The 27,015-nt window shown below is 48.0% G+C and overlaps 4 protein-coding genes and 1 long non-coding RNA gene across 6 annotated transcripts; 1 reads left to right on the top strand and 4 right to left on the bottom strand.

Moving 5' to 3' along the window:
* Positions 1-204: 204 nt before the first annotated feature.
* On the top strand, positions 205-15,196 carry LOC129782608 (uncharacterized). Its single transcript, XR_008744665.1, has 3 exons — positions 205-339; positions 10,746-13,633; positions 15,088-15,196. It is a non-coding gene; the product is annotated as an uncharacterized LOC129782608 (long non-coding RNA).
* HOXB5 (homeobox B5) lies at positions 1,131-3,860 on the bottom strand. Its single transcript, XM_005236562.3, is given in 4 exon segments — positions 1,131-2,161; positions 2,163-2,287; positions 3,208-3,443; positions 3,445-3,860. Coding segments are annotated over 4 exon segments (798 nt in total). The 5' UTR covers positions 3,759-3,860; the 3' UTR covers positions 1,131-2,038.
* HOXB6 (homeobox B6) lies at positions 6,056-8,995 on the bottom strand. Its single transcript, XM_055789854.1, has 2 exons — positions 8,452-8,995; positions 6,056-7,118 (listed from the first exon to the last, which is right to left on the bottom strand). Exons 1-2 carry the CDS (start codon positions 8,858-8,860, stop codon positions 6,859-6,861), a joined length of 669 nt encoding a protein of 222 aa, XP_055645829.1. The 5' UTR covers positions 8,861-8,995; the 3' UTR covers positions 6,056-6,858.
* Positions 15,197-15,407: 211 nt separating the features above from the next.
* HOXB8 (homeobox B8) lies at positions 15,408-26,619 on the bottom strand. Of its 2 annotated transcripts, XM_005236560.2 has the most exons (3): positions 26,158-26,578; positions 25,167-25,386; positions 15,408-15,467 (listed from the first exon to the last, which is right to left on the bottom strand). In XM_005236560.2, exons 1-3 carry the CDS (start codon positions 26,576-26,578, stop codon positions 15,410-15,412), a joined length of 699 nt encoding a protein of 232 aa, XP_005236617.1. In that variant the 3' UTR covers positions 15,408-15,409. The 2 variants fall into 2 exon arrangements, with proteins under 2 accessions (XP_005236617.1, XP_005236616.1); XM_005236559.3 differs by lacking the exon at positions 15,408-15,467 and having other exon boundaries at positions 24,283-25,386; positions 26,158-26,619.
* On the bottom strand, positions 18,416-22,807 carry HOXB7 (homeobox B7). Its single transcript, XM_005236557.4, has 2 exons — positions 22,214-22,807; positions 18,416-19,318 (listed from the first exon to the last, which is right to left on the bottom strand). The coding sequence occupies exons 1-2, from the start codon at positions 22,611-22,613 to the stop codon at positions 19,065-19,067; spliced, it is 654 nt and encodes a 217-aa protein (XP_005236614.1). The 5' UTR covers positions 22,614-22,807; the 3' UTR covers positions 18,416-19,064.
* Positions 26,620-27,015: the final 396 nt, after the last annotated feature.

Raw genomic sequence — 27,015 nt, 5'->3', positions numbered from 1 at the left:
ATTCTAGAGAATGTGAAATATATTGTACATTGTCACTCCCCAAAACCATAAAACTAACTTTATGGACCTCACGTGACTTTTGAGAGCCAGTGAGGGGTATCTGTCTGAGGTCTGGGCGATTTTTACGATCTAACTTCTAGATAAAACCCTATCCATTTGACATCTAAATGTCATACCCACTTTTGGTATAGTTTGCTATTGGTAAAAAAAAAAAAAAAAAAAAAAAAAAGGAAAAAAAAATCAAGGGAAGGCGAGCAAATGGTTTGGGATCTGACAGTCCACTTCACATCCCTCTCAAAATCACTTAAGAAGTACCTAAACAGTGGGAGATTAAGTTTGGTAAGTTTTAAGCTCCAACTTTACTTGCTACGAACAAAAAGCCTAAGCCGTGTTGTAGAGATGTCAGTGGCGTTTTGCCAATCGAGCGACTTTAAACCGGAGTGTCTCGTGCCTGGTTGGATTCCCGAGGTAGCGAGATGGCGAACATTTGCCATCTTTGACGATGTTAAATTATCTGCAGCCAAAATGACTCGTTGTAGTTAAGTGTCAGTAGTTACAGAGCGGTGAGCTGTTATTTACATGTTGAGCCGGAGAGCAGGAGGTAAAAGCACAATAAACCGAGGACGAGAGGTGGCGGGGAGAGCACAGAAATGTCTTATAGATATACAGGTTATATATATATAATAAATATATCTGTACAAACACACAGAGCTGTAATGTTATAGAGCACCGTTTTACGTGGACATATATGCGGGTATAAATCCCTCGTGCTCGGAGGATGTGCGCGTGGCTGGATCTATAGCTGACGGTTCCTGAAATGTGCGTAAATCTGCCGGGGACGCGTTTATACCGCGTTATTGCAACTTGAAGTGCTTGAAACCGGTTTGCCTGGTACGGTGGGGTGGGGGGGGTCGGTGTTGTTTGGGGGGAGGCGGTGGGAAGGTGGCGGTTTGTTGGTGCCAGGGGGGTGTTGGGATGTGGGTGTTCGGTGCTCCCGAGCTGCGCGGAGCTGCGCGGAGCGGCGCTGGGAGCCCCTGGCAGGGGCGCAGCTCGGTGCCAGGCATCTCCCCGGCTCCAGCGTGCGCCGGGGGTCTCAGGGGTTGTGTACAAAGTGCGACTGGGAGCCTTTGTGAGTAGGAGAAACGTTTATTTGACTTCAAGTAAAGCTACAAACAAATACAAAAAGCTTATTGGCAAAGTACTAACAGGCAGCTAGACATGACAGATGCCATTTTTACACATAACATTGCATTCACTCTGCCCACTACGAACCGTCTATTAGTCACATCAGAAATATTTTTAATATTTACAAACATTAGAGCACTCTATTGTTGGTCCGATTTTATACATTTTTTTTTATAGTGAAATTTACCCACGTCTAAGAGTACGTCTCGGAATTAGCCTGGGACTAGAAATCCTGGCCTGAAGTTTGAACTAAAACACAGACTGGACAATTTAAGACAGAAAGATACAAGAGCTTTTTCTTCTTCTTCTTCTTTTTTTTTTTTTTTTTTTTTTTTTACATTTTTGTTTGGTTTTTTAGATTATTTTTTTTCTGCTACTGTAGTGCAGGAACCCCCCATTTTAGCTTAGGCAGAGAAGAACTCACCCAAAAGCAGTAAACTCAGGAAAGGGGGAAAAAAAAATCCCAACAAATAAACAAACAATCGTATCTGTTCTCAATTTATAAATAAGTTATAACATTAAAGGGCTCACATAAAACATGCTAGCTTTCCAGAAGGCATCAAGAGAGCACGGACACATACATTTATAAGAACAACAAGAGCATGAGGAGCATCTGGGAAATAAAATTTAATTAAAAAAAATTAAAGAAAAAAAACCCCAACCCAAAACAGAACACGACATTAACTCAGTCCTGGGATAACGGTACCATACGCGTTGTTTTAGAATATCCACAACATGCCGAAAAGAAGGTGCCTCACTGTACAGTACTCCAAAACTAAGATCTGCGGCGCTTTATTTATTTATTTAGGTATTCCTCTCTCGTCTTCTCTCCTCGAGATTCCTCCTCTAGAATTTATGGCTGAAAGGCGCTGCCCGCCGAGGCTAAGCTCATGCTTTTCAGTTTATTATCCTTCTTCCATTTCATCCTCCTGTTCTGGAACCTGATTTTGATCTGGCGCTCGGAGAGGCAGAGCGCGGTGAGCGATCTCGATCCTCCTCCTGCGGGTGAGGTACCGGTTGAAGTGAAATTCCTTCTCCAGCTCCAGCGTCTGGTACCGGGTGTACGCGGTCCTCGCCCTCTTACCGTCTGGGCCAGTCATGTCTGGGTAACACAGACAACAGCGGGGTTTGGGGTTTGCTTTCTGCTGGGCTTTTATAGATCCTTAAGGCTATTATTATTATTTTTTAATACCGGGGTGAAATATTCGCCTTCTTCGGGCAGCTAGGAAAGCTGCTGATTCCCCAAATAACAGCCCCCCCCTTTCTTGCACACCCCCAGACACGTGTAAAAACCCCCACCCTTGGCCCCTCCAGAACAGACATTCGCAACTCAATATTCATAATTTAACTGGAGAAGCGAGATGCTGAAATCTCCCTTTTTCGCCTCTGCCTGGGTGTTTCTGGGTCTGTTTGCAGGTTTAATGCTGCTTTCTGTTCTCCAGGAGAAAAACCGCGGGGGGGGGGGGGGGGGGGGGGGAGGCTCGCTATTCCCCCTGTATCTCCTCTCAGTTTTGGTTTTGTCAAGAGCAGATTGTCAAGAATACACCCAGCAAAATAAGAGTAGGAAAGGACTGAGAGACCCATCTGGGCATATAATGCCATTTTAATGGTCAATTCTTTCCTTTCCTCTCCCCCCCCCCCCCCCCCCCCCCGGAACACCCCCTTCCCTCAATTTTTAAATTACTTTCTCCCACCACCCAGATAGAGCCAAGAGCTTGAAATAAGCGCACATTTTGCGGCAAGAATAGCGAAAGTAAAATAAAATCGCCCCCCCTCCAGGCGCCAGAGGCAGCTTTAAAGCAGCGATCAGAGCAAGAAATAACAAAAAGCAATAAATAGCTGCGTTTCTGATCAAAGCGCCTCCACCGAATAAAAGGAAGGAGAGAAAAAAAGGGAGTGGGGTGGGGGGATGGAGAAGGAAAAGGGGGGGGGGGATAAACCCCACACACACAAGAGAAAAAGAGAGGGGTGTGCGAAAATAAACAACAACAACGACAAGGATGGAAAAAGAAGTAGCTGTACCATGGCTAATGTGAAGTTTCCTCATCCAAGGGAATATCTGAGGTGCCTGCCCTTCTGTTGCTGCGGTGGAGGTTGCGATGGGCTCTGCCTGCGCTCGGGGGATGCTGCTGCTTATTGGAGTGCCCTCGTCGGCTCCCGAGGACGCGCTGGTCTCGTCTAGTTCTGTGAAATTTGTGTTGGTGGTGCTGGCAGAAGTAGCTTGGTCGGAGGGGGACGGGGCGGGTTTGCCTCCATGGGCTCTCGCTGTTGGAGCAGGGAAGGGAGTCGGGAGAAGATAAGGAGCAGCTAGACGCCTGTCTAAACCTGCTCTCCTGAGCTGGAGAAGGGAAACCGCGGGAGCTCTCCCCCACAGCCCCAAAGTGACTAGAGGAGGCTGAGCGGTTGATGCTAAGGTCCATCCCATTGTAGTTGTAGCCATAAGAGCTGGAATGCATGGTGCTTGAATCTCTGTAAGAACCGTTCATGGAACTGCTGGTCCCATAATTTAGTAACTGATAGTCGGGGCCATTTGGGTAGCGCCCTGAGAACGAGTTTACAAAGTAAGAGCTCATTTGGGTTATTTTGGAGGGCTTGATTTGTGGCTCGTGGTCGTTATAACCCTGTGCTTGACGATTTATGATGTATTAATGAATTATAGCAATGCACTGTACTTCGTTTTTGCTATGTATGCGGCCAAATATGGGGGGGAGGGTGGGGGTGCGTTTGGGAATCACGTGCTTTTGTTGACCAGTCGTAAATTCTCACTGATGACCTCAAGAGGTAATTCATGCTCTATGGTTACAAATAATGACGATCGCGGAGTCGTTTAGGCCCAAGTCGGTGCGCGGCGCCCCAAATCCCCGGGCGCGCCGGCGCGCGCTCGCCCCCCACCTTGGCGAAGCGCGCCACCTGCCGGCCGCGCCGGGGCTGCGCACCGCGCCGGGGGGCCCGCGCCCCCACCCCCCCGCCTCCCTCCGCACCCCCCCGTTCCTCTGTTCTCCTTTTCCTTCCTAAAATAAAAAGTAATAATAATACTAATAGTAAAAAAGAAATCAACGCGGACATGAAAAAGGCGGGAGGGGGAGGAAGGGGGGGATCCTGCGGCGGGTCGCGTGTCCGTGCTCCCCGCGTGGGTCTTCTCGCCCGGCTCCTTTTCTTTATTAAACTCTTAATTTCTTCCTTTGTAACACCGCCGGGGAAGTTTGAGAGGCGGCGAGGGATGAGGTGTCGGGTCGCTGTGAGGCCGGGCAGTCTTCTCTTTTAATATCTGCGGGGGGGGGGGGGGGGGGGCGCACCGCGGAGCCCTGAGGGGGGCCGTGGCTTCTGGGGGCATTTCGCGTGGTTGTTGTCAGAAAAGTCGGGCTCCGCTGAGCCTGGGGCCAGCGATGCGGTCGCACCTTAATTCTGGAGGGGGGGGGGGGGGAGAAGGAGGGAAATTGGGGGGGAGGGGGGGGTAAAGGAAAAGGAGGGAAAGTCCAGCCGGTAGAACTGGTTGACAACGTTGCTTTTAGGATATTCTTGTTCCTGACCGTTTCACGTCCTTTTTGAACACAGCGTTGTGCTACGTGATTGTTCCTTTCCATTTGCTAACCTGCAAGGAATATTGGGGAGCAAAAGCACTCTGAAATTGTAAAAACGTTGTGAAAGAGCTGTGCTTTGTTAAGCATTACTTTCTTTTTTTTTTTTTTTCTCCTCTCTCCTTCTCTTTTCTCTTCTCTCTCTCTCTCTTTTTTTCCAAGGCAGTTTAGGAATTTCATATGCTTGTCTGCAACTCATTGGAAATTATGCGCCATATTGAAAGTGACATATAATTATAATAATTACGGGCAATGAAAAGCGTGGCAATAATAGTAAATGTCCTACAGCTGTGAAGCTTCTGCATGAATTGATTTTAAAAGTGACTGACATTAAACCAGCTTGTGGCATGGGGGAATGCATTCATACATAGGTATTTCTTGGGGGTAGAGGGGAAAGGGGGTGGGAGGCAGGAGATGCTGTTTCGTCGCGTTTTCCCCCTGTGAAGCTGCGGAAAACGGTATCCGAAAGAGGCTGGGCTGGTCGCTTCATTCCAGTCCTAAATCCCCAGCAGAAAAAGCACTTCCCTTCGTTTAAATTCCCAAAACCCAGGAAAAGTTGGCGATTTGCATACGCGAGATTCCCCTTTGGTACGGAGCAGAAGCGTTCCCCACCCCGTCCCCAGCAAAGCCAGCCTCTCGCAAGGAGCCATGAAAACGCTTTCAAGAGATCATAAAAATCTACTCTTTCAAAATAGCTCGTCAGACTTAGTTGAGATTTTTTACACCTTTCCCCCTCTTCCCCGTAGATGCAGGCTATATTCCTGGAGCTGAGAAGCTACTCGTTTCGCAGGGCAAATTCCCTTGAAATCTGGATTTTTTTGCAATACACTTCACTTTGATTTGGGGATATGAAGTAAGGGACCAGATGTTTGAAAGATGCTAGGCAAATGTTAGGTATCTTTGGTAGATAAATGAGAGCATATTTTTGCCTGTTTCCTTGATTTATTATGTATATGGAGAGCGTTTCGTCATAACTCTTTGTACTGTAACAATAAAAAAGAGCGATACTAAAGCAGAATGTCAGCGAGGAAATACTATTGGTGAAAGGTCTTCCATTTCAGATTAGACAAAAAGAGGGAAAACCAGATTTATCTCTCCACTGTAACTTCCGTGGGCTTGGAGTTGCTTGTCCTTGCAGATTAGAAGACATTGTCATACAGAGAGAAGCAAGGCTTGCTTTACAACTCTCTGCTCCTTAAGAATGGCAAGTTCCCCTGGAAAAGGGAAAGATAATAGTAATAGTAATAATAGTAGTAATAATAATAAGAATAATGATGACAGGGTAGTGTGCGTGAGATCGAAGACTTTGTTTTTATTAGAGAATTCCATGTTCATACCTAAGACAAACTTCAAACACAACACGTACAAAAATTAATAAAATATAACTTTTTCTTCTTCTTGTTGTTGCTTTTGCATCCTTTTAGGTAGTACTCGTTCTTTCAGTAGATTTTCCTTTTTCAAAACAAACAAAACAAAACAAAACTAATTACAAAGACCCCAGGGCTTGATTAATTTACCAAAGGAGAAGAAAAAAAAAAAAAAGGAAAAATGAAAAAAAAAACCCCTATGTCAACCGTGCATGAAACATTTTTACAAAATTAAGACGATAAACACCCCAAATGACATATATTGCAGCACTTCCATTAAATACAAGAGTTAGCAGATTACTAACAGTGACACCAAGGGTAGAAACACGGGTGGGAGTCCTTTTTTTTTTGTCTTTTCTCTTTCCCTTTCTTTCCCTCCTTCTCTCTCTCTCTCTCTCTTCGCTTTTTTATTATTATTATTTCATTTCGAGGGGTGGAGTGGGAGGGGAGGGAGGTCTAGGAAGGAAAAAAAAATTAAAAACGCAACTAGAAGCCTGATTTTTTTTTTTTTTCTGGACACGACGGATGACTGGGAACACGAGTCCATGGCATTGGTGGCGCAAACTTTCTAGCTGTTGCCGCTGCTGCAGAGGGCTTGTCCCACCAACGTGCAGGTTTTCCCTGTCCTCGCAACCAGCCCACACCCCCCTCACCCTCTCGGTTCTCACACACACTCACTCCCTCTCTCTCTCTCTTTTTGTTGTTGTTGTGTGTTTTAAATAATACTTTCACTCCGCCGTTTTCTCCTCTTCCTCCTCCGCGCTCAGCTGCGAGGAGTTGAGCAATTTATTCTCTTTTTTCCACTTCATCCTGCGGTTCTGGAACCAGATTTTGATCTGCCGCTCCGTCAGGCAGAGGGAGTGGGCGATCTCGATCCGCCGGCGCCGGGTCAGGTAGCGGTTGAAGTGAAATTCCTTCTCCAGCTCCAGCGTCTGGTAGCGGGTGTAGGTCTGGCGGCCTCGGCGGCCGCTGGGCCCAAAGGAAGAACCTGTGACACCCGCAAAAAAAAATGGGAAACAAATAGGAAACACATAGGAAACAAATGGGGGGGGGGGATCCAGGGGAAAAATGGGGGGAAATAGGGGGGAAAAAAGAGAGGAAAGGAAAAAGAGGGGGAAAGCCCTGAGGTTTAGTGGAGCCGCGGAGGTGCCGGATAATCCGCGGGGATGCTACTCCCCCCACCGCGGCTGTGCGCGCAGGGGTACGTGCCCACTTCCCTGCCCTCCCAAGGGTCTGGCCACCCCCAAAACAAGCCCCACCGCGGGGAGCCCCCCCGTGCGCGCAGGGGGGTTCCCAGCCGGGCCGCACCCGCGGAGCATCCGCAGCCGCGCTGCAGGCAGCCGCGCAGAAGGGTTAATGCTGAAGTTGCCAGGCTGCAGGCAGGGCTGGAGAGACAGGGCAAGATCTATCTTATTCCGGGATGAAAAATCGCAAGGTGTTCTCACCCCCCTCGCCCTCCCTCGCTATTTTCCACCCTACCGGCAACTGTAATAGATCTGAGCATTTAAGCAATAATGAAGTGAATCGATCTGCCCAAACTCTACATTAAAGAGGACACAACACTTTATGTCCCTGCGCTAATGGACATCAATTTGGAACTTAAAAGGCAACAAATGCATCTAAACATGGGAAGGAGGGTGGTGAGCCTCTATTATTTTTTCTCCCCCCACCTCCCTTCTTTTTTTTTTTTTTTTTTTTTTTTTTCTGATTGAGGAAACAGCACTTAAAGAAGTCATACATCACCAGGGGGAAAAAAATTCTCCCCAGGCAGACTTTTCATTATGTGCGAATTTCATTAAAAATGTAGCCCCTCTCCTTTCAAATATTTAAACACTGCTATATTATTTAACTCCAGATCGGGTAGCCAGCGAGAGAGGGAGCTGCGTGGGGGTGTGGGTCCGTCTGTGTGTGTAAAGTCATCCAGATCTGATTTAGAAAAGATATCTCCCTGTGCGTGTGGGGGGAAGACAGAGACAAATCGTTGTAGCTGAGTGACACGCAAACTGGAATGTGCAAAAAAAAAAAAAAAAAGGGGTGTGTGGGTGGATGGAGAAATTCTGTATTGGGGTTTAAAGACGGGGCGAACTTTTTAGGTGGGGGATTGCCGTGCGAAAATACTTCAGCGGTGTGAAGTTTTGGTGCGTGTCAAGAGCAAGTTGGAGCTACTCGTGTCGCCCAACTTCCCCGCTGGAAGTTTGGGCTCTAAAGTGAACCTTATTCCTGCTTCCCTCGCTCGCTCGCTCTCTCTCTCTCTGGCGGTAACAAATAAGAAAGGGGGGGAGGAGATTGATGTATTTATTTCTGTAAAAGAGTAAACTCACTATTGCAAGAGTTCATCCGCTGCATCCAGGGGTAAACCGGGGCGGAACACTTTTGCTCCTCGCTCTCTCCGAACACAGTTTTGCTCTGCGCGCAGTCCGCCTTGCGCGGCTCGGGGGCGAAGGGCACCTCGTCCAGGCTGGGGGGGGCGCACGCAGGGTCCTTCTCCCTGAAAAACCCGCCGGCCCCATAGTCACAGGCGGAGCTGCGGCTGTAGGCTCCGTTGCTTTGCTGGTAGTAAGGAGAGGAGGTGTAGCCCTTCTCCTGGACGCCCGTGGCTCCATAGGTGGTGGGGTAGTGCCTCAAAGGATCCGCATAGCCCGAGGGATATAGCGGGATCTGTCCCAGGAAGGGCTCCTGCCCCGCCGCCAGACTCACCGGGAAGGTCGAGTTGACAAAATAAGAACTCATTGGAAGGAGCCTGCCGTCCTTTCCCGGCTTTATGATTTGTTGTGTTTTATAGTCCAAGTGGTTTAGCTATTAGTAGTATATCGGAGATTGGGTTTTAGCTGAAGGGAGATGGCGTGGTGCCAGCGAGGGACACAAGGAAATACAACCATCTGATCATGGGCTGACCAATAGCAGGCGCCTGAGGTTGCAAAATAGCACCCATGAGGAGCTGAGATTGCACCAGGGACCCCAAGAACAAACCATCCACCCCCTTTTCCCTCCCTTTTAAACAACAGAAATGCACCCCCTTAACCAAATATATAATATCTGCCGAAAGAAACATTCCCGGCGCGCTCGGAGCTTCATAAATAAATAAACGTGCCCCCCCCCCCCCCCCCCCGCCCCGGAGCTGTGCGCGGGGGTGGGCGAGAGCCTGTCTGCACGGATGGCGGTGTGCGCGCCTATATATATTTACACACATATAACGTATACAAATACTCGCTGTGAGTGTGTGTGTGTGAAAGTTATTTATTCGCATTCGGCAAACTTTAGCCCCTAGTGTTTGCAAATCGTCCTGAAATGGGTCTGGGTGCTCTGCTACAGTTACAGGGGGAGGGGAAAAAAAAAAGAAAAAAGAAAAAAGTTTTCTCTGTGTGTGTGTGTGAACTTTGCAAGGAGAAGATCCTGCCGGGTTGGTTAACTTAGATTTGCTATAGGAGAAGAACTCTGTTTTGACAACTTATTTCGGTTCATGTTTGTCTAATTACCATAGATTAGCACTCCCTGTTCAGGAAAGCTGGGCTAGCTTGAAGCAAACCATCGCTTTTCATCTATTGCATTTTTCCTTTCTTTTTCCGCAAAGGCTCCGTATTGGAGAGACAAATGGAAAATCGAAAAAAAATTTCCTTTATCCCTTGCTAAATCCCGACCTCCTCCGGAGTCCGGTACCGCATTGTGCCCTCTTGCGTTTTTTTGTTAATACCAGATCCATGCCCGACCTTTTATGGCTAAAAAGGAAGCCTTGGGTGACCGTCAGAAGCCGAGTTTATTGATTGTTACCGATCGAGGTGGGTTTTTTTGATGAGAGGAAAGCTGGCGGTGTGATGGGGCTGCAGCCTTGGAGGTGCAGAGACCCCGCGGGTTCGCATCCCCTCTTTGAGCCCGTTCCCACTGCAAAATCCCTGTTTTTGCGAAGTTAAAAGGCTGGAAGGGATAATTCCGAAAGTCTCGAGTAATTCCTGGACACCCTAAAAGCTACGCTTTGCTCTTGGGTTTGTCCGGATTTCCTCGCTAGAGATCTGCTTTGCTCTACCTGGCGCATCCCCCCTTCAGATCCCTGTCTGCTCAAGGTAGGGTTGGATCTCCGATTGCCGCCTTCCCCTTTTTTTCAAACGGGAAAATCAGAGCCATCTCACAGGGAAGAAATAAAATAAAATTTAAAAAAATCAACCAAAACCCCAACCTAAATTAAACCCAGGACTGCCCCCCGATCATTTGCGTTTTTTCAAGGATTTGTTTCCTGTCCGAATTTGTAGCCATCTGTCTGTCGGGTCCTACATGCAATGAAATGACACGCCTTGTAATACACACTCCCCTGTACTTGGGTCTGTGAATGTGTGTGCCACAAATCCAGAATTACATACATTGCGTGGTGACTGTAGAGCTGCCAATGCGGCACTCTCTGACGGAGCTTTAAGTATCTACGAAACTGGTATCTTATTACAAGCTAATTTATTTTAAACATCATGTTTACAGCAGCAAAGCCAAGATTGTTTCATGCCACGGCTGCAATGAACATTTCGACTGAAACGTAATCCTTATAATTCAAGGAAATAACATGCAAAGGAAGTAGTTTTCCATCCTCCACCCCCTCTCTGACTGATATCTCTTATATTTGTTCTTGCAGAGTTTCCCTTTGTGTATGGAATGGACCCAAACTTACGTAGATCTGCTTTATTGGTATGCAAGGGAAAAAAAAAAAAAAGTGGGATTGGAAAGGAACGATGACTAGAGAAGAAAAAAAAAAAAAAAAAAGGCTGGGGATGAGAGCCTGAAGTTAACTGCTTTGCAAGAGCCGAACAGCTCATACATTTGATTAGAGTTACGCAATATTTGTAGCTCTGCAAAACCAGCGATGATCTGGCATGATCAGCTCCGCATGCAAATTTTTGGCTAAGAAATGGGATATCCTGATAATTCAGTGCGTGAGTACATCTGCTGAAAATGTTTGCTCTGATGTTTTCTCTCACTTCTCGTGATTGCTCTGCAAATAAATCTCTCGAAATAGTTGGGGAAAAAAAATCCCCCTCCCATACCCCCAGATCCCAATACTGCTCATCCTAGTACGTTTGTGGCTAAACCAGGCTTTTCACGCAGTTTGTCAGTAGACGTTTTGAAAGAAAATAAAAATGCACTAATTGAAACTGGCCGCTTGTTAATTGCTTATTGCTGACATCTTAGACGCGCTATAGATAAAAAATAATACGTCTTGCCTCTTCGAAGAAGGGTGACCCTATAGATGGTTATTTGGGGGAGGAAAGGAAAAGAGGAAAACTTGGTTTGCAACGTGGAAAGAAAACCCCAACAAACAAACAAATCAAAAACCCTGCCCAAAGCCTGTCATAGTTTTCATCTTACGCAGGGTCAGGCCCGCCGTCTAATTGATTTGCCACCTATAATACATGTAAATCCGAGCAGAGGTCTTAAACCGCACTAAATCTCCGGGAACTGAATGTTTAGCACAGAGGCAGTTATTATTCCCAGTTCAGTAGCCTAAAAAAATTTTTTACAAAAATTTTTAAATGTTGGGTTATTAGTGTAGCTGTTTAACAGACGCTCTCCTGCCTTCCCAGCTGAAATCCGAAGGTAAATCTGAGACCGATTTTGGGAATATATTTTCTTTGGACGCCTGAAGCGCCAGCCCAGCCGGTAAGGAGGCAGACACAGAGCAATAACGGTTGCAGTACCAGGCTCATACAGTAGCCCTTAAGTTAGACCCCTCTCTGAGGGCACCGGTGGGCACATCTTTATTCAGTCTTCGGCCTCATCTCCTCAAAAACAGGAGCGGCGTTTGCCAAGAAGGAGCAATAAAGCGGGGAAGTTGCGGGAGACACCAGAAGGTGGTATATAACACATTTAACTGCGCTGGGAAGCCGGCTTTCCCCTCCTGACAGACATCACTCAGCTGGCAGGGTATAAATAAAGACAAAGAAAAGTATTTACAGTATGTACAACCCCAGCACTCTGCCCAGGAAGGTCCCACTTTTTGTCGCTTTGCTTTTCTGGCCAGCAAACGCCAACCCCACCAGGCAGAGCCAGGCAGATAGATGAGGGGATTAAAACAACACCCAAATATTTCGAAATGCAAACAGAACAGAGCATTGCTTGTGTGAAAGCTAAACCCGCTAAGAACTTGGTAGAAAGTTCAGTGCAGTTGGTTCCAATAAAAAATGAAACTCTTTTTTTCATGTGGAGCTGGAATTCCCGATCCTTCTGAAGTGAGAACACAGCGGGGGTTTCCCTACCGAGGGACTTATTGCAGCCATAAAGTCAAGCCAACACCACGAAAACACTTGAAAACCCCCCTTGTTCCTGGAGTCAGACATAGACTTCTTGGCAGCAGAGAAGCCTTCCCTGTAATGCTCATGCACACCCGAAATCACATCGGAAAAAAAAAGCCGACGGAGCCATGTAGAGCTCCAGGGCTGAAGGATTTAAAACAATGACCCCTGAAGGTGTAAAAAAATACCCGCTCTCCCCGCGCATAACCGCCTGAAACTTAATTTCCAGCAATTTAAGTTTAATTTACCTGACTTCCCGTGCAGTGCATAATAACCTTGTTAATGGGATCTTTGAAAAGAAGCAATAATAATCTACCATTGTTCCATTAAAGAGTGCAGCTAATTATTAACAAAAAAAAAAAAAAAAAAAAAAAAGAGGGAGGAGGGGAGGGCAGAGGGAGAGAGGGACATTGAGGGAGTCAAAATTAATCCAGCCCGAAGTATTTCTTGAAAAGCAAGCCCTGGGAAAGGGAAAGGGGGGCTGCTGGTCAAATAATATTGGAAAAGCAGGGAGAAGGAGAGGAAAAGGCAAGACGGATCATGTAATGCAGAAAGTGAATGCTGGGGGGTGTTGGGAATTACAGCATGGAACAAGTTAATCATGGCTGTTGCTGGTCAAAAGAGAGAAACTTTTTTTTTTTTTTTTAACCTAGTCCCTGGGCATCTCACTTTCTTCGAGAAAATGTCCCTAGTCTAGACGTAAACAGTTGCCAGGAAACTGTGTGGCAGAAGGAGAAAACGAGAGGGAGAAAGCGAGAGGGAGGGAGGGAGAGAGAGAAACCTTTTAAAATAACAGACACGCATTGTCCCTTCAAAGCCTACAGTAACTTAAAAGTGATCCGTCGTCTGCTCTGCTCCCTGCTCCTTCCCCAGCAACCACCTCCAGCCTGTGTACACGACTTGACACATCTTTTCCAGACCCCACCGAAATGACCACTCGAAGCAATAAATAAATAAAAGCTCCTCTGCCTTTTATGATCGGCTGAAATCCCCTTTGCCTCTTCCGTCATCACTGCACCGCGTTTTACAAGATATCCGCTTGTGTTCACGCTCAGCGACCCACCGGCCACCTTTCATCTTCCATGTGCATGCGTACGGATGGATGTGAGTCCTTCCACGTGTGTGCACGTGTGGATTTGCACACACATGGCACGGAACAGCTGTACACGCGTACCGGCGCAGGTCGGGGGAGGTATGGATCAACGCGCGCCTATGGGATGGCCATAGCTCACATGTGAGTGCACATAGATGTGCGAGTGCATCCTATATATGTATATATACCTCCAGACATTTTAAGGCTAGACGTATAGCTAAAAGCATATCCACCGTTTGCAAATCACAGCAGGGTACCAGGACTCGGGGGCGACGCGCATCCGAGAGCGGGGCCGGGGGGTTGCGCTCCTTGGCAGGGAAGGGGAGGGCAGCCGGGGCAGCCCCCCCCGCCGGGGCACCGGCTGCGGGGAGCCCCCCGGGAGCCGCCGGCCGCCGCCGCCGACGGTAGATGGCAGCAGACGGCGGGGAATGGGCGAGTCCCGCAGCGCGGCGGCGGCACCGGGGGGACGGCGCGGCGGGGGGCTGCCCGCGCTCCACGCTCTTGTATTTTATTTTCTTAAATAAACAAGCAGGAAGGATGCCAGGAGGGGACCCCCAGCCGGGAGCGCCGCGGATCCCCCCAGCACCCCTCCCCGCACCCCCCCCTACACCGAGGTGCACGGGGGTTCCGCGGTCATCCCATGCCGGACCGGGCTGAAATGGTTAAAAAGACCTGTCCGCACCGAGGTGCGTGGTTTCCACAAGTGGTTGCCCACGCAGGATGTGGAAGAATCGGCATGAAAGAGTTTTGGAGCAAGGTTTCTAAATTAAATTAATTTTTTCTTTTATTTTTTTTCCTTACGAAGAGGGAAAAAACCAAACCCCGAGCGCGGAGAGACTTAGGGAAAAGGGAGAATCAGGCGCTTGAACCGGCATTAATTTTTTCCCTCGTGATTTATGAAAAATGTAACAGGTTCGGGAAGAAATATCTTTTTTAAAATGACTTTCTGTTTATTATTTCCACGGCTTGCGATCATTTACTCTTGTCCACACAATATTCAGGCACAGTCAGTTTAGATGAGATAAATCGTCACGTCATAAAATGGTTTATGCTTAAGTAATGAATCTCCTCGTACTCAATCTCGCTTCACATACACAGGCTCTCACATTATCTTATTTAAAAATCACCTCGTAACAGTAGCAATTAGTACTATATTTCAACACAACGCCCCTTGAAATCTTGACAAAACCACATTGAAAATGACGGGCATCTCCGGACAAATATTTTCCTAAACCCGAAGGCAAGCGTCAGGGCATCAGACAGGGAGAGGAGAGGGAGGTTTGCACAGAACCTGGTGTGGAAAAGCACCGGCACCCCGTGGGGCTGGAACCCAAGCCGGGATTCCGGCCGGGAGAGCCGCAGATCCCCGCTAACACTGCAGAACGCAATTAAATACGAGGAGGTTTATTGCATCGCAACGTCACCTTCATTTGGGAGTTTCACGAGGGGAAAAAAAAAAATACGAGAGCCCTGTGCTCTGGGCTGGCTTCTTTCTTATTATCTTTTTTTTTCCCCTCTCTTTTCTTTTTTTTTTTTTTTTTGTTTGTTTGTTTCTTCTCCCCCCCCCCCCCTTTTTTTTTTAAACTAATTTCCAGAACCCTATTTCCGAGGACTGCCGCGAACTGCCCTCTCCGAAGAAACCACCCACATAATAATGACCCTGGAGAGCAACGCAAAACCCAACTGGCTTCCACACAAACTTCGCCAAATTACTGGGCTCGCCTGAAGACAGGCAAACTGGCAAGAGATTCTGCAAGGGGGGAAAAAAATAAAACACGACAACTACCCACAAAGGGTTTGGTATTTTTTTAAAGGCAGTGTCTAAAAGCCTCCGTCACCGAGCTACTGCAAAATCCTTCATTCCAAGTCTACTGTCTCCAGGTGATCTTACAGGCTTTATTTTCTCTTCTTATTCCGTTATTTTTCCTTCTCTTTCTTATTTTCTTCCTCTGATTCTTTCTCTCTCTCTTTCTTTCTTATATCTTTTTCTATTTTCTTTCTTTCTTTCTCTCCAGATCTTTCTTTACCTTTTTTCCATTCTTCTTTCTCCCTCCCTTTCTCTCTTTTTCTCACCTTTACGCTACACTTTTTCGGGGAAATCGTCACTTAAACAGATTTCCACCACCCCTGATTTCTTCCAGTGCCTCCCGCCTTCATCACCCCACCCTTGTCTTTCTATCCCCCCTCCCTGGGTAGAGGGGAGAGGAAGATGGGGAATGGAATAGAAAAGGCAGCTTGACAAATGCATTTTCTCAAATAAAAAATTAAATTAAAAGAAACAGATATTATTCCCTTACCTTTTGACGTCCATTTCTGTGGTATAAGTAAAATAGATAGGGAGGGAGAGACAGCGTTTGCTTATCTGTTAGCTGACAAATATTGTCCCAACCTGATAGCCGTCGATTGCCTCTCTGACTTGTGAGAGCTTCTTGCATTTCTGTCATTTGCATAGAAAATGGAGTAACTTCCCTCTTTGAAAAATGATAGCCTCCACTCGGTCCAGAATCTCTTCTGCCTCTCCATTACTACTGAGATTCCAAATCAGCAGGCAAATTAACAGAGGAATTAGAAAAAAAAAAAAAATCATATAACTCTTCCTATGTCTGTGTGCGGAGGTAGGTGCCTATGTGTGCGTGTGGATGTGTGTATAGGCGCCCCCCCCTCCCCTCTCCCCTGCTTTAGCCCTATCGAGCTTATACACAAAAGTAAAAAAATGTAAAGAGGCGAGAGCCCTATAGAGGACACTGATCCGACCCAAGGTGCAGCGGACAGAAGAATGGTGCAATATAACCACATGGGAAATAATAAAAAGTTCATGTTCACGGTTAGCAGTCCACATGACCGGCTCTGGCCAATCCCAGAACCCAGCCACTCATAAAGTTCTATCACAAAGTTGTAAATTTTCATAAAACAACAAGGAATTTATTGCATTTCTTCATGACCGGTTTAACAGCAGTCTTTTTCTTAGCCGCCATCTTTTTTTTAAACAAAAATAAAAGAATATGAAAGGGGGTTCAGGGATTTTCCACCCCCCCTCCTTGGTTGCATGTGGGGGGGGAGTGTTGGAGAGAAATAATCGAATAACGCCTCAGACGTTGGGCTATGAACAATAAGAGCCCCCCCAGAATAAAGGGCTTGGGCTTGGGTTGGCTTTGAAATGGGGAAGGGCACAGTAAAACAGTGCGGTTCGGTGGGAATTTTGATGTCTTTTTTTTTTTTTCCCACGCAATTGGGATCCTTTTCGCTAAAAGGGGCAATTAGGAGATTTCAGAGGGGGGGCGGGAAGAGAAGAGGCAAATAAAGGCGATAAAAGCCTGGCCGGGGTGCCCGTGCCCAGCCGGCGGGGTTCGTGCCTGCCGGGCTCCCCACGGCCGAACCCCCGCCCGGCCCCCCCGGGACCCCGCCCGGCCCCCCCGGCCCCTCTATAGCGCGGCGGGGGGGGATGTTCCGGCAAGGTGGGTCACTCCGCCGGTAAACCACTGCCCTGGCTTTAGCATGTTAAAGCGTCGGTGTGACTTGCTTTGCCTTTTTTTCCTGGAATTCTCCTCAATTCTTGCTTTACCCCCCCTCACCGCAGAGGTCCGTGCCAGGGGGGCAGCCAGCAGGGCCACTACGGTCCAGGAGCGCGGGGGGGGCCCGAAATTTCTGGAACCGCTTCTTCTTTTTCTTTTTCTTTTTTTTTTTTTTCCTCCCCCTTTTTTCCCATCTCCGCTATGCACAGAACGCTCCTGCAAAGAGCTTGCACCAAGCACCAAGGGATTTCACCAAGGAAAAAGGAAGATTTCCCTCTATTTTCACTTCCCCTCAAGTGGGAATTTCAGTGTGCGAAAGCCATAATAGCTGCTGCCTTTAATAATGGTCTTCCCATAATTAGTATATGCAGCATATACTGCAAGTCTGTATATATATATATGTATATAGTCGTGGGCGCTCATATGCTTGACGTGGCATCTTATTTTCGCTAAAACCTGCTAAAGGATGCCCTGCGCGCGCCTTCACTCAGGGCATGAAGTCATCTGCGGTGGTGGAAAAACAGAGAGACAGAAAGGGAAGGAAAGGGAGAAGGTGGAAATCTGCCATCGCCAACTCCTTCCAAAGCTGGATTTTTTTTTTTTTTTTTTTTTTTTTTTTTGCCTGTGCATCTTGCGCAACGCATTTGTGGGGTAAATTACGTGAAGCCTCCGCGGGAGGAATCCGTGTCTTTACTGCGCACCCTGGCAATGTAAATAAACAGGCAGGGGCGGGAGGGGGAGAGGGCGGCGGAGGATGCTCCCCCGCGCAAGTACTTAAATTTACTCGCCTTTTGTTTTGCATTGTTGATTTTTCCTGCGTTTAATTGCTTTAATTTATTTTATGCGTGCTTTGATGCTAAACATTATTTGGTGCTAATGAAAGAGTTCCAGTGCGCAGTAAAGTAATTGAAGGGCGGGGGAAGAAGCTAAAAAAAAAAACAAAACCCCAACCAAAACTATAGGCACTGCAAAATAGATCGGTTTTCTGCAAATTAGTTGCAAGAAGAAGAGAATTAAAACAAGGGGCGGAAAGACTATTTGGGCTGATTCTGGCTTCTTTACATCCCTCCTTTATGGTCTTACCTTCTTCAGTAACAGCCCCAGCGCCACCAAAGAGGAAGAGAGGGAAAGGAGACCAGCCTCCATTTCCAGAGCCCCGAATATCAAATTATAGCTCAGTATATTCGCCAAATCTATTGAAAAGCTACTAACATTTTGAAAGGAGTGACTCCTGAAAAAAGAGAGTTTAGGGTGCTGAATCGAGGCATGCGTTAATCTAAAAGGGTCTTTTAGTACATTTACTTTGCATGGGGAAAAGCAATTCCAAAAGCCCGTGTGTTATATTTAATAAGAAAGAGGAACGAAGCCAACACGATGGTAGATTATTGGAGATTTCCATTTTATTTCGAAGAATAATAATCACAGACAAGGGGTGGGGGTGGGGCAAAGCAACGCGTCGCCATTAAATTATTTGCTACTTTGATATACAACATTTTACGTGGTACAATATTAATTCCTCTTCTTTTTTTCGTAGACTTGAACAACGAAGGAATCCAGGTAAAAATATACACAGACAAAAGAGCATAGCAAGGAGAAAAGAACCACCGAGGTTACAGGGAGAAGGCGTAATAATCATTCATGTTATGTACAGGACTATATATGCTAAGTATAATTTGCATTCAGACTTTCAGGTCACATTTTCTAAATTAAAGGTGCTAAACACGACCACGTTACTTCATACCAAAAAGTACACAGCGAAGTACAAACGGAGATTTACAAATGACTTATACGATAGGAAGACTCACATAGAAAAATGTGTCTATTCTGACTCTAAAGCCACATTTAATAGGTAGATAGTCATTCTATTGTACAAAAAAAAAAATTTAATATAGGTAGTATTTTTTTCAGTGTCGGGAAACACAATGCATCATTACTAGGGTTTTTAATTATTTATGCGCGTATCATTTATCTATTTTAATATATAGTCTTTTTCTGTGTGTTTTTTCCCCTTTTATTCTTGCGTGGGTCTCCACGTTTCCTGCCTCCATCTCTCGCCCCTTTCATTCCTCCTCGTCGTCCTCCGCGTCTGGTTTTTCCTGGCTATTGGAGCCGGAGCAGGCAGTTTTATTTTCTTTTTTCCATTTCATGCGCCTGTTCTGGAACCAGATTTTGATCTGTCTCTCGGTGAGACACAGGGCGTGGGCGATCTCTATGCGTCTCCTCCGGGTCAGGTAGCGGTTGTAGTGGAACTCCTTCTCCAGCTCCAGGGTCTGGTACCTGGTGTAGGTCTGGCGGCCGCGTTTTCTGTCGGTGCCTGGGAAATCAATGCAGGTTCAGGTCAGCTGGGGGGATGGGGGGGGGGGGGGATGTTTTGGGGGATGCTGGCTGTGGTTTGTTCTCTTGATTTGTCTGTGGGTGCAGCCTTGCCAGCAGCCACCCACCGCGGTCCCACGAGGGGACGAAATCCCCCGAGGAACAGTACAACTGGCACAGCCCTTCTTTTTTTTCCGAAATCAACTGCTTCTGCTCGAGGTTTTCCCTACCTCACCCCCCCACCCCCCACCCGTCCTCAGCCCCCAAACCAGCCCATCTTTAACCTCCTTCGCCTCGGGACAGCCTGCAGTGCTCTTTGTGCCTGTGCGTGTCTCCGAGGGACCAGCAAACTTCAGAAAGTTTCCTGCCCTCGCAGCACCGCTCAGCCTCTGAACTCCTGCTTTAATTTTCATTTAGACACCAGAAGTTTTGGATGGTTGGGGAATAAACACAGAAACAGAGCCGAACAGAGCTAGAGAGGCATCTGCTACCTACACAAATCCAACTATTTGTCCTCTCTTAAAGCTGTCATCAGGGTGCCTGCTTGGAAGGTGTGTGATGGTCTTAATTATTTCAGGGGATGTTTTGGGCACGGCAGTGACTTCTAGGGGGTTGCTACCCCCGGGCTGCTCTTAGAGGGGTGGGGTGGGGGGGTGCGTAGATGAGAAGCGCCTGAACACTTACCCCCGGCTCCCCACTACCCTCCAGCTGCTCGCGAGCAGGGTCTGGAAAGGGCCCAGCTCCTAATTCTCCCTCCACCCGACATTTCCTGGAGTCTGATTGGAAATAATTCTACAATATGGTGCTTGTGATCCTGATTCTATTTTCTATGTAAATGCTATGTACATCTATATTATAATGTATGCTTTCCCAGAGCAGTGGGGATGGCGAACAGCAGCCCTCAGCCTCTCCTCCACACATTCCACCGGACTCCTCTTCTTCTTCCCTTTTCCCCCTCTCCCCACCCCTCTTTCTTTTTAAAAGAAGAAAAGATCCAGTCATTAAAAGGAGAAAAAAGGCAAAATAGCCAGGCTAGCTGTAAAGTAAAAATGTGCAGGTCGTGGAATGTGGGTTGTAAAATCCGCTGAGGGGAGAGCCATAAACTGCTGCTGAATAGGGATGACAACTCTATCTCTGCTCGCTGATGAAATTCCACAAGCGCGATCGCACAGTGGGCATGAAGCACGGGGGAGAGGGGGGGGCGGGAGGGGGGACCCCGCTTTTACGACCGAGGTCGAGTTTCTCTGGTTTTAGGCTCAGCAGATCCTAGAGCACCCAGCGTTTTCTGAGAACGGGACCCCGCGCGTTTGCCCTGTTTCCAAACCCTCTCTAATGCTGATCCTCGCAGCGTCAGAGGCTAAAAAGGGGAGGGGGGGTAAGGGAGGGGGGGCTTCTTAAATCTAAAGTCAGATAAAAGCAGAGGTGAAGTGTTTACGACCAGAAATATTTGGTCTTTGATAAATCAACTGTAAAAGCGAATGAATTATGGAGCAGGTAATGGAAAGAACTGACCACCAAATAAGTGTGGTGGTGGTGAGTTGTAACTCCTGCCTTTATAAGCTGCCCTACGGTGGCTGCTACTCTGTTTTCTTCTCCCTCTGCCTCGCAGGGGGGCTGGCCCGCACTCGGCTGCCCCCGGGGTTTACTAACAAGACCCTTTCCGAATATCTGGCGGAGGAGGAGGGCTGGCTCGCAGGGATGCTCTCAAGTTGCAATGTGGCACAGCAGAGGCGAGGCCAGGGAGGCTGGAAAAGGAGCTCACGGGACAAGCGCTTCCCCCCTCCCCGGGATTACACGAGTGTAAACATCACCCATCACCACGCGTGGCCGCGGGCACCGGGCTGCTCCGAACGGGGGGAGCCCGGTGTGCTCCGGGTGGCGGGGGCCGGGGGGGGGGGGGGGGGGGGGGGGACCGGGACCGCTCCTGCGCGAGGGAGATGGATATTTATTAAATGTTAATTGACATTAACGCCCTGAGACGGAGAGCGGCCGGTGACTGGAGGCAGCGCGGCCGCCCGGCGCTCGGCGCCTCTGGTTTGGAGACGTGCGGGGGCAGCGCGTCCCTGCGGGGGGCGCCCCCCGCCCCGCCGGGGGCACTGCGCGGCCTTCCGCGGGCACTGCGCGGCCGTTCGCGGAGCTACGCTGCCCTGCACCGCGGCAGCGTCCCAGAGACCCCCAGCCCTCCAGCAAGGCCATGCTGAGCACCCCATGGTCCCCAGAGAGCTTTCCCAACGCGCGGGGCTACACCTCTCCGCGGTGATGTTTTTCGGAGGGTGACACAGTGCTCCCCTAGCTATGTCCCTCCATCCCTCCATCCGGATTCCGGCCGGATTGTCACCCTTCGGAGAGAGGGGCTTTTAATTGCAGCGGGAATGATGTGTTGCTGTTTCTGATGGCAACACGCTACGCTTAATTGCAGTGTCTGGGACATTGTGGTGAGGGGCTGGCAAATGAAGGCTTTGCAATCTAACAGCAAACAAACCAAGCTTGCAAGCACCTCCCATAAATAGTTTCTTTCAGAATCTATATCTATATCTACACGGGGGTAGCACAATTTCCATCCTGTAAATATACGAGAAGAAGGGGCTGGCCATTATTTCTGCAGCTCTGTCTGTCCCCTCTGAGACAAACTGCCTTTTGCATGGCACATACACAGCCCCAGCAACACCAATAAATATTTAAAGCTAAAAGGATGGCTTTATGGCGGGGGCTGGTAGGGGGGGTCGCTCTCTTCCTCTCTCTTTTGAAGATGCGTTTTCAGTGAAACGTCATGAAAGGAGTTGGGGACAATTCCCCCCCTCCCCTCCTCCTCCGCCACCCCCCGCGCACGCCAGCAAATAATTTACACTCCCCCCACCCCCCCCGGGTTTCTTTCTTTAGGGAGGCTGGGGCTTACCTGTGCTCCTCATCCAGGGGTAGATACGGAAGTTACTGTCGCTTTGCAAATCTGAGTCCCTCTGGTCCGTTTTGCTGCAATTCTGCTTGGAGGCATCTCCCGGGCACATCATGGAGAGGTTTTGCTCAAAGGGGGAACAGTGCATGTTGAAGGAGCCGGGCTCCAGGCCGTAACCGGAGGAGTACATGCTGGGGGGCTGGGGGTGCACGGCGCTGCCACTGGAGTAGAGCCCGGGCATGGAGGCGGCGAAGGGAGGCGTGGATCCGGCCCCATACCCCGCTCGCTGGGTGTTGGAGGCGAAAGCGCAAGAAGTTTGCTCGGGAAAGACTCCGGATGGGAAAACCGAACTTGCGGCTTGATATTTAGAAAATAAAGCATTCGCATAATACAATGAACTCATAATTTGGCCGGGTGATTTGTAGGTCGGGACGTTTTAGTGTCGGTTTTACGAGGGTACCGTGATATATTACGGAATTAGAGTCCAGATTTACACCAAAAGGAGCCCTTTTTCCTCCCGGCCCATGTGACGCGCGGGCACGTGGCTCCGGCGGCGCCAATCGCCGCGCGCTCCCTCCTCGGGGGCAAAAAATTGTAGTGCTGCTGGATTTATAAAATATGATAAATAATTGATGCGATATAAAACCCTCCAAGATCTATGCTGGAAGGGGTGAAATTGTGCTGGAGTCGATAAGCAACCTGTAATCAGTTTTCAGCTCAGACCGAGGGAGAAAGAGAAAAGGGGGGGGGGGGGGGGCGGTAAAAGCACATTGCTGATAAACCAGCGTCTCCCTCTCGGTCTCTCTCTGCTGGAGGAAAGGGAAGGGAGCTCTATTTATCCCTTTATTGATCCCGTCTAAAATTCCCTCCTTCGCACCATTTCCCCGGCTCCGAGGTACTTTTTCACAAGACTGTACATAATTCCCTTCCCCCTTGACCCTCTCCCCCTCCCCGCGCCCCCCCCCCCCAAAAAAAAAAAAAAAGAAAAGACAAATGTCTCATTGATACCTAATAGTTTCAGGGTTCTTTTTTCCCAAATGCCATTCAGCTCTATATCTAATTTATTCCAGTGCCACAGGCTTTGAGCTTCGTATTGAGCTGGCATTTGCTTTTCTTGTAGCGAAAAAGAACGAGTGCACAGATCCCTTGTTCAGCGTGTCAGCGGTTCTGCAGGACTCAATTACAGTCAGAAGTAAAACCTTACCAGCTGGCTGATCTGCTTTCTGCTGGAGAAGCGGAGAGACCTTCCAAAATGTGATCTGCCTCAAAAAAAATTTTTTTTGAGGGGTGGGGGGGTGGGATGATGATGTTAGGAAGAAATAAAGTCTTACAGGCACGAGAAGCAGCCCGGACAATGGTGGATGTGCATCTGGGCTCTCTGCTGTTTCTCCTTTCCCAAGGTTATGTTACGAGGGATGGGTGTGCATCCCCGCACTGTACTGCCATGGCAGGGCAGCTAGACAGGCGAAGGAGCAGAAAGCAGCTCAGCTGCGCGACTGACATTTTTTTTTTTTCCCAGCGAGATGAGTGGGAGGAAGGGAAGGGGGACCCAGAGCCGGGTTTCGTCTTGCAGGGGTAGTGGGGTGGGCGAGGGGAGACGGAGAAAGGAGGAAAGAGAAACGAGGGAGGGTGGGGGAGGAAGAAACAACAACACACTTTACCTTCAGGAAGGATTTCCACACAGTCTCCCAACCTGTCACCACCCAGGAACTGTTAGAAACAACAAGAGCAGAAGCCATCGCAGTTGCCCCCTCCCCTTCCCCACGGCTCCCCGGCAGCAGCTCCCCGGCCCCAGCCCCTGCCTCCGCCCGTCCCAGCAGCGATCCAGCCCGCCAGCATCTCTCCAGGCAAAGAAGTCTTTGATGGCCAGGGCTGCAGCTCCGACACAATTGACTTTTATTTCCTTTCTATCAAAGTGGTCCTGGAGGAAATGGAGCAGGGTAAAAGAATGATGTCACGGAATTCTCGCTTGTAAACTTTATTGTAACTTTCTTCCGCCGCTTCCAGTTTAGACAATAGAACAAAGTGATGAAAGAACAACAAAATATATCATTAGTTCCCCCAATAAAGTAATTCACGTATACAGTATACATTCTTTTTCACAGTTAACCTAAAGATCACTTTACAACTTGCTTCACTGTGCGCATGCTAACTAAATGAGAGAAAAACGCTTTTTTTCTTGTCTTTTTTTTTTTCCTTTTTTTCCCTTTTTTTTTTTTTTTGGAAGAGACATTTAAGAATTGTAAACAAAACCCAAACAAACAAAAAAGAAAATCCCGAACCAAAGAAAAGAACAGAAGCAGGGAAAGTAAAGAGAGAAAGAGAGAGAAAGAAAGAGATAACTAGAGCATAAATAGGCAGTTTCATGTTGTTGGGATGTTTGTTTCAATAGCTACCTCCAGTACATACAGATAAACCACAACAAAAAAAGGTGGAAAATTTAAAACAAAAAAAAAGTGCACAAATGTAATTTCACGTAACTCCTATAGCATTGAAAGCTATGTTAACCAACCCACCCCCCCCAGGAAAGAAGAGAGAGACAGAGAGAAAGACAGAGAGAGAGAGAAAATTTCACAGTCATGTTTTACATAAGCTATTGCGTTACACTACCACTAGTTAATAACTGGCAAAAGGCAGGAGAGACCTCCCGATCACTTTTGCATACTGTTCATTGTATCAAAGGATAATCAGGAAAGTGGTGCTTACAGCTATATTGTTTTACAGCAATAAAAGGTTGGGTTTTTTTCCTTTCTCTTTTCTATGCATTGTTGTTTTTTTTCCCACCCCTCCCTTACATTAACTGCCATTAACGTGGGGCTCAGGGGCTCGTCCACCCCAGCAGTGCTTGCCTTTCAGTCCTTAAAAATCCTTTTATTTCTTGTCCGCCTTCTGTGCTTCCCCTTCCTCGTCCACCTCCTGGGCTCTTTCCATTTTCTGTTTTTCCAGTTCTTCCTGCTCGCATTTGCTGCTGGGAAACTTGTCTTTGTTGTTTTCCTTTTTCCATTTCATCCTCCTGTTCTGGAACCAGATTTTGACCTGCCTTTCTGTCAATCCCAGGGCATGCGAGACCTCGATCCTCCGTTTGCGGGTCAGGTAGGGATTAAATAGAAATTCCTTCTCCAGTTCCAGCGTCTGGTAGCGGCTGTAGGTTTGCCTCCCCCTCCTCCGTCCAGCGGCTGCTGGGGAATTGCAAAGGTTGGGTGGAAGAGGGGAAGAAGAGAAGGAGGTTGAAAGATACATAAACCAGGCTCGGGAATAGGCACACACAGGCTCACACCCGCTCACACACACTCACACACAGGCACGGGGAGGGGGGGGGGGGAAGAAAGGGCTCGCAGGAGCAAAGGCAGGAAGCTAACAGGGAGAGGAAAAGGCTCCTGTAGAATATTATAAAAGGCAAGATGGTTATAAAGGAAAGGGGTGATGGTGGCGGGGGGGGTGGGGGTGGGGGGGTCGTCACCCACCAGCCCACTCTGAGCAGCCCAGCTGAAGCCTGCACTTGCACACTTATTACCCGAACCACCACCACCACAACAACAACAGACTCCGGGTCTTTGGGATCCCACAAAACAAAATAGCCCAAAAAATCAAAAGAGCTGCAGCCCGGGGAGAGCAAGGAGCACCAGCGAAATCCCAAATCAAACGCAAAACAAAAATGAAGGGGCTTTTTAAGGCTATAAAAGTGCCATAAACTTTAAGAACGCTTCCTTCCACAGAAAGCCCGGCTCGCTCAGCCCCCAGAAGAAAAGGTCTCCTTCAGGGTAATTAAACTATAAAGCAATTTACAAGTGCAAAAGTTTACCCCCATAAAGCAGTAAAATACAGTCACTGGGGAAGAAAAAGAGAGCGAAAGAAAGCAAGCAAGCAAGAGGGGCAGAAAGAAAGCAAGAGGGCTACTTTCTGGGCTCAGGAATTGCCTCCTCGCTGTCCTTTCCATCTCGCCTCACCTTGCGGTCGCATCCAGGGGAAAAGCTGGGTCGGAGAAGGGCTCTGCTCCGAGCTCTCCGCCTCCTCTCCAAGGCCGCTGGCAGCAAGCTTGCAGTCCGTGTACTGCACCAAGTCCGACTCCTGGGCGCTGAAGAGGCTCTGCCTTTGCAAGGGGTCGTAGCCATAGAAGTTGCTGGGGTCCCCATGGCACGCCACGGCGCAGGGATTCTGTTGGTAAGGGGAGCTGGAGAGTGAGGATGCTCCGTGGTAAAACTCCTGGATTTGGGTCGGATGCTGGAAGGTGCCCCCCGTGCTGGGTCCGTACACCACCGTGGGTCTGCCCCCAAGATCCTGAGCGAACCCGCAGTCATAGTAATTGGGACGCAAGGAGTCCCCGGTTTTGTATTTGGAGAAGAGTGAGTTGACAAAATAAGAGCTCATTTTAATTTAAATAAGAATATTTGTTTGGAGCAGGAAGAAAATAAAAAAAAAAAAAAAAAAAGCCAACCAAACCAGACCACGGGAATCTATTAGCAAAAAAAGAAAGCGCTAAGATGCTAAGCAACGACAGTTTGTGATTTCCAGGAATATAAAAGGAGGATATAATCAAAACTCTAAGCCTGCATGATATTGAATTCTTTCCTCCCCCCCACCCCTAAAAAAAAAAAAAAAATCGCCACTTAAAAGAGTTCTCGCTTTACATTTCAAGAAGAGATGCCAGTTCATAAACAGTTTTCAGTGATTTACTTCAGCGCAAATGAGTTGTTTCATATTTTGCAGTGTCTTTTCATGATCATTTGCATCTATTACCAAAACCTCATCCTATTGGCTTCTCCTTACTCCACACGGACTCTGCACTGCATGATTGTGAAAGGAAG

Source organism: Falco peregrinus, chromosome 18 (assembly GCF_023634155.1).
Source record: "Falco peregrinus isolate bFalPer1 chromosome 18, bFalPer1.pri, whole genome shotgun sequence".
Taxonomy (NCBI): domain Eukaryota; kingdom Metazoa; phylum Chordata; class Aves; order Falconiformes; family Falconidae; genus Falco; species Falco peregrinus.
The sequence above is the reverse complement of the archived record's forward strand: the minus strand, read 5'-3'. Positions and strand labels throughout refer to the sequence as shown.

Excerpts from the sequence above, each read along its gene's own strand:
- HOXB6 (XM_055789854.1), bottom strand. The coding sequence starts at position 8,860 with ATGAGTTCTTATTTTGTCAACTCGACCTTCCCGGTGAGTCTGGCGGCG. Across the intron at positions 7,119-8,451 it reads GCGGATGAACTCTTGCAATA|GTTCTTCCTTTGGGCCCAGC; the intron begins GTGAGTTTACTC and ends CGGGTGTCACAG.
- HOXB7 (XM_005236557.4), bottom strand. The coding sequence starts at position 22,613 with ATGAGTTCATTGTATTATGCGAATGCTTTATTTTCTAAATATCAAGCC. Across the intron at positions 19,319-22,213 it reads CCCCTGGATGAGGAGCACAG|GCACCGACAGAAAACGCGGC; the intron begins GTAAGCCCCAGC and ends TTGATTTCCCAG.
- HOXB8 (XM_005236559.3), bottom strand. The coding sequence starts at position 26,578 with ATGAGCTCTTATTTTGTCAACTCACTCTTCTCCAAATACAAAACCGGG. Across the intron at positions 25,387-26,157 it reads CCCCTGGATGCGACCGCAAG|CCGCTGGACGGAGGAGGGGG; the intron begins GTGAGGCGAGAT and ends ATTCCCCAGCAG.